This window comes from Anomaloglossus baeobatrachus, chromosome 2 (genome assembly GCF_048569485.1).
Source record: "Anomaloglossus baeobatrachus isolate aAnoBae1 chromosome 2, aAnoBae1.hap1, whole genome shotgun sequence".
In the NCBI taxonomy this organism is placed as follows: Eukaryota; Metazoa; Chordata; class Amphibia; order Anura; family Aromobatidae; genus Anomaloglossus; species Anomaloglossus baeobatrachus.
In genome coordinates, this window is record NC_134354.1 from 246,718,444 (window position 1) to 246,724,935 (window position 6,492).

Consider the following 6,492-nt stretch of genomic DNA (forward strand, 5'->3'; position numbering starts at 1 on the left):
AAGTACTGGCCCTCTCTGGCGAAGAAATGCAGAACCCTAACGGCCCAGCATCTTCGCCTTCATTCATAGGCATGGCCAGGATGAGGGTTAGGCAGTGTAGGCACCCACCTACGGAACTTCCTCTTGTGTTTCTTAGGGGGAACTTTAAAGTAAATTGCTGACTTCCTGTCATCTTCCCACTGCTCATCAAGATCAGGGTCAAGGTCATTGCTCTCTCCCTGCAATCAATTGTATTTGCATCTGTAAGCGAATGGTCCAGTACCCACTGCTCTCCTGGATATGAGCGGAGACAGTGGCCGCTTTGGAAGGGGAGCCTGGATTAGGTGAGTATAAGTGTCACAACTGTACCAGAACTTGTTCCTGCAATGTCTACTTTTGTCATCAGGTATCGCCCTGTTCTATCTGTGGGCAGTGCTGGTGACAGAAGAGATCTTAGAACCAGAATTTCTAAACAGCGCAGACTCTTTCCATCCACTAACATTAGAGTGGCTGTGACCTGTAGTACTTTCCAGTCCGACAGAATGGGTGTGTGTATTGTCCAACTAAAGCTATCAGTTCCTGGCTTCCGCCTACTGGAAGGCACTATGCCCTTCTAAAGCTTCCAGCTGCAAGCTATAACTTCTGCTTCCCTGGATAGCTCTGTGTTTGCTTCTTAGGGGCACTTTATATGTTGCGACATCGCTGCCGATATATCGTCGGGGTCACGTTGTTAGTGACGCACATCTGGCGCCGGTAGCGACATCGCAGCGTGTAACACAAATGAGTGACGATCAACAAGCGCAAAATCGTTGCTTGGTGACACGTCGCTCATTTCCATAATATCGGTGCTGCTACAGGTACAATGTTGTTTGTCGTTCCTGCGGCAGCACACATCGCTGTGTGTGATGCCGCTGGAACGACAAACATCTCCTTACCTGCGTCCACCGGAAAAGGAGGAAGGAAGGAGGTGGGCGGGATGTTCCGGTCGCTCATCTCCTCCCCTCCTTTTCTATTGGGAGGCGGTTCAGGTTCAGTGACGCTGCTGTGACGTCGCTGTGACGCTGAACGAACCGCACCCTTAGAAAGGAGGCGGTTCGCCGGTTACAGCAACGTCGCAGAGCAGGTATGTGCATGTGACGCTGCCGTAGCGATAACGTTCGTGCAATCGCGCTCGACATCGCTAGCAAATGATAGCAATGTTGCAGCGTTTAAAGTACCCATTAGAATAGGTGTTTTCCTGTTTGACCACAACTTGTTTGATCTCAGTGATGTCCCCGCGCTAAGAAATTGTGGCTCAGGCACTGATTGGGCATGACCTCTAGAGTCACTGCTGGTCAGTGCCAGGCCCAATATTTCTCATAGGTTGAAGTAAAAATTCAGGGGATTTCGTGGGACCACTACACCATTGATTGTGTTGGATATTCATGGGTTTTTTTTCTATTCTTCTATTTTTGCCTTTATTCAAGTAAACTATACTTTTCTGTGTGTGAGGTTTTATTCCTATTATACTTATTGGGTCAGTAATGGGGGTGTCTACTAAACTCCTTTCCATTATTAACCACTGGGTTGGATGAGAGCTGACACTACGCAGCTGAAATCAACCCATAAACCGTTACCTCGATTAGCAATGTACCAGGGCAACTGGGAAGAGCTGCGGAAAAGTGTCAGAATTGGTGCAACTAATGTGATGCGTGAATTATGGGGTGGCTAGGCTATTTTAGGCTCAGCAGGGCCACATAACCATGGACCTTCCCAGCCGAGTAATACTAGCCTGCAGCGGTCTGCTTTATCTTGGCAGGTGATCAAAATAAAGGGGGACCCCACATAATTTTTTTTTATTCTTTATTTATTACAATAAACAAGGCTAAAAACACCTTTTGGTGCCACATGAAAGGCACTTAAGGATGCAAGTGTACAACCCTGCCTATATGCCTGCTTTAATTTAAGCTCTTCTTCCTACATCAAGTCTCTCTGAAGTGCAGCATGCTGGCCAATTACAACAATACCAGTAGCCAACATGGCTACGGCATTGCTGTCGTTGGCAGGCAATCCCGCTTGTTTGGTGGCTGAAAAACAGTCGCAGAGAGGGAAAGCAAGGGTGAAGGAAAGGGAGAGCCGCCGAGGAATGGGGGCATCGGTTAAGTAAGGATGTACTCCATTGGTAGGCTGGAATATATTCCAAAAGGGTAACAATAAGGAAAAGTTAACAAAATCTTTTTTCCCCTTTATCTGTGTCGATTGTCTAAGCTATTTGAATAACAAGCTTGTATACCCCTCACCTCTCTAGTGTTTCATGGAGATTGATTAGGAAACTAATGGTATTTCGGCAACCTTCACTTTGTGAATTTATTCTTTGTTTTGAGTTTAGCTTTTAATGCATATCAATAAAATGTAAATTTTAATAAATAGGTATATTCTGTCACATCGTCTTAATGAAAACCTCATACTAGGTCAAAAATTTCCAATTTTTACTATTATGTTACTCTTGCTGCTCCCATGCGTATTTTGTAGATTTTTTTTTATTTTAAATCCACCATGCAGTTGCAGAGATTTTGGCCATTTTATTTGATGTGCTCATTATACTAATGTTTATGGTCTTTATCAAAGGGGTGTTGCTCATAGGATTCCCTGGGGGGTGGGGGTGAGTGTCTTTAGACTACTTTGCGTAATTACCCTGTTAGTAATACCCATCTAAGCGAAGACCAAAAAATATAGACTATTGGGATGCAATGAATAAATAGGTTCAGATTTTTAAACCTGAATGGAGGACAAAAAAACCCAAAACGGAACCTACAAAAGAAAACATTTTTATTGCACTGGTTTCTCATTTTTCTATAATTAATACTGTTAAATTGTTATTCCCGTGGTCACACAATACAAGTCATGTACTTATTGTTCCAATGTGGTAAATTCCTATTGCCTGCAATGACCGATGAGCTCATTATCAGGTCTCCGTGACGCTGCCGGTGACATCACAGAACTTAGAATATTAGGTTTCCCCAGTGTTCCATCTCAGACATTCACCTGGTGAAGAATTTCTGTGAAGATGTTTTCAGGAGCTTCTACTAATTACAACATGGACAATCCTGGTTTATATTCTGGTGATGAAGAAGCCTTCAACACCGGGAGTTTGCGTCTACTAAAAGAGAATGCGAAGCTGCGCAAACTGATGGGGCTAATGCAGGAGAACATGGAGCTTCACTGTACTTTAAAAGAGCATGAAAGAAAAGCTCAAATTATAACACCTCCTGGACAACACAAGAAAGACCACAATGGTAAAACTGGGATAACACAAAGGAGTTTCCACCATATCAGAATTTGTAATGGGCTGATGTTAACATTTCCTAATGAGATTGGTAGAATCTGGATAAACAATGTATAGAATGGTTTTGATTGGTGAACACATTTTTTACCTTCAGTTCATTCTCTTGTATAAGTGATAGGAAGCCAGACATGGAGATACAGATTACTATTTTTTGTATTCTAGGCATGAAAGAGAAAAAAAATACTTTTATAGACCTTGAAAACATTAAGAAGTGTCAGCGCATTGTCGGAGAGCTGGCCTTTCAGCTGGACCGCCGGATTCTGAGTGCCATCTTCCTGGAGCAACAACGAATGTATGGATACCGAGTACCAAATATAAAGGAGAAGATTATACAGGTGAGAAAACTAAAGTTATATTAAAGGTCTATATTATGATTACAGGTGACCACAATTCCAGCGACTGGAAAAGTTGATGAGAAATTAAGATATGAGTTGTACCAGCGCTACAATCACACCATGGATGAGCTGAGGAAATTTGGCTACAACCCAACAGTGCACCCACACTTTACAGAGTACATAGTCAACACCTATGGGATAACGAAGGATAGACATGCAAAAACCGAAGATCTTTCCTCCTATAATGACCCACAATACCTAAACAAGATGATAAATGAGTGCATGCCTAGAGACATAGTGGAAGACATCATAATAATCCTCAACTGTCTGGTATATTTTGCCAGAGAAGATGGAAAATCTCTGCTCATCTAACCATAGAGTAGTCATTCATCTCTATAACCAAATGTTACTGTTAGGGCCAGGTGGACGGGCAGACCCAGGAGGTGGATCCACTGGGCCGAACTCCTTGATGAAGGTAAGGGGTCCGGTAGCTGGAGCACTGCGGGTAGCAGGACAGTCCGTGCACAAGAGTAGAATGGAGAAGTCCCTGGGACCACGGAGTCACTGATGGTAGTCCGGGTGACGGAGCTCAGGTTCGGAAGCTGAGATGTTGTCAGGCGGAGTCCGGAACCGATGGAGCGAGAGGACGGGTCACCACAGGGATCAGAGATGGAACGGACTGTCAGGATGGCAGATAGTCAGCGTTCGGGGTTCGGGATTCGGCAGGACCGGATGGCGAGGCAGGATCGGCTCTAGAAGAGACAGAGGTGAGTATATCATAGGAACACAAGGATACCTGACTCCTAGCTTGGGAAACACGAAGAACAGGCCCCGCCCACTTGGTCACTAACCCCTTTATACCCTGTACCTGAGAGCTCAATTTCCTGTCAGTGGACGCTGGCCCTTTAAGAAAGGGTCAATGACCACGCGCGCGCCCTAATGCGCATGCGCGAGGCCCGGGTGCCAGAAGCCAGGGCAGGGAGCGGTGAGGAGGAAGCAGGAGAGCCGGGCTGGGGCTGAGCAGCCGACGGGCGCCGGGAGCGGGGACCAGGACGCCTGGGAACCGCAGGCAATGGAGGCTGGAGACTGGGGAGCGGCAGACGCCGGACAGAGGAACCGGGGAGCGACGCAGGGGAGCCGGGTAGCGTGGCAGGTGAGCCGGGGAGCAGAGCAGGGGACCCGGGGAGCGTGACACCAAATCACAAATAATAAATGGTTTCATGTGAAAAAAAAGTGTCTAATTTAATCTAATAAAATATTCACAAATGGATTCTGCTCATTAAAAAGAAAAATAATCTTCAGGGTTTGTGCTCCAGTAGGACATGGAAACCTTACTTAGAATGTTGCCATATTGTCCTTAAACTGCTGTTTCACATTATGAATTTTGCTTTTTGCAGACTATCATCTAGTGATTATGTCTGGTATTGCTGTTTATCCTCATTTACTTGAATTTATACATACATGGCAATGCTCATGGATAAGAATTGAAATCTTGCTAGAATGTGGTGGGGGTTTGATGGCTCTTTAAGATGGCCTCCTGTTGAGAGTTAGGTGCACTGACGGCCCCAATGTACAACGTAGGATTATAACAAGGCAGTATGAGGTCTGGCTTAAGCTAAAAGTGGCCCTGTTATTAGTGTCACTTTGGAGTTTGAACCATAAGGGTCCCAAACAGAAATTAGCTTATTATGATCAGTTGTTGGAGAAAGACTTCATGCCTGGATCGGTCAGTAGCCAAAGAAGAAGAGGACGGCCAAGAACCTGCTATATCGACACTGTAGCAGGACTAGCGCCAATATTAATTATTATCGCCAATAAGCCGGCTTGCTAATCTATATATATAATTGCCTTATTCTGTCTATCTGTCTTGCTCCAAAATTCTGACGTTACCGTGACAAGCGTCTCATTGGCCGCTCGCCTCGCTTCGGCTCCCCCGCACGGATTGGCCGCTCGCCTAGACTCCGCCCCCCACACGGATTGGCCTCTCGCCCCGGCCCCCTGCACGCATTGGCAACTCGGCCACGCCCTCGCTCGCATTGCCTCGGCTCCGCCCCCGCACGGATTGGCCGGTCGCCCAGGCTCCGCCCCCCAGACGGATTGGCCTCTCGCCCCGGCCCCCTGCACGCATTTGCAACTCAGCCACGCCCCGCCCCCCTCACGCATTGCATGCTCGCTCTGGCCCCGCCCCCCGCACGCATTCCCCGAACCAACACAGAGCCCCGACTCCCAGGTGAGTGCTGTACCCCCGGGAGCTCACACCAGCGTACGCCGGCAACCCAGCCGACACATACCCTCGCATTGCTGGGGTTGCCGGCGTACGCTGCTGTGGGCTCCCGTGCGTGCGGGGGGCGGGGTACGCTGGTAACCATGGTACACATCGGCTAATATTGTGCAGCATGGTTACCAGCGTATTCTTCTCCCCCCCAGGAATACTCCTCCTATTAGACTCCTCTCCCCCCAGGACTACTCCTCCTATTATCCTGCTCTCCCCCCAGGACTACTCCTCCTATTATACTCCTCACCCTCCAGGACTACTCCTCCTATTATCCTCCTCTCTCCCCAGGACTAATCCTCCTATTATACTCCTCTTTCCCCAGGACTACTACTCCTATTATACTCCTCTCTCCCCAGGACTACTCCTCCTATTATCCTCCTCTCCCCCCAGGACTACTCCTCCTATTATCCTCCTCTCTCCCAAGGACTACTCCTTCTATTATCCTCCTCTCCCCCCAGGACTTCTCCTCCTATTATCCTCCTCTCCCCCCAGGACTACTCCTCCTATTATACTCCTCTCACCCCAGGACTACTCCTCCTATTATCCTCCTCTCCCCCCAGGAATACTCCTCCTATTAT

The 6,492-nt window shown here is 47.4% G+C and overlaps 1 protein-coding gene across 1 annotated transcript; it reads left to right on the forward strand.

Annotated features, from left to right (window-relative positions):
- The first annotated feature begins 3,055 nt into the window (after window positions 1–3,055).
- LOC142289148 (speriolin-like protein) lies at window positions 3,056–4,011 on the forward strand. The gene is made up of 3 exons (XM_075333574.1): window positions 3,056–3,254; window positions 3,467–3,639; window positions 3,685–4,011. The coding sequence occupies exons 1-3, from the start codon at window positions 3,056–3,058 to the stop codon at window positions 4,009–4,011; spliced, it is 699 nt and encodes a 232-aa protein (XP_075189689.1).
- Window positions 4,012–6,492: the final 2,481 nt, after the last annotated feature.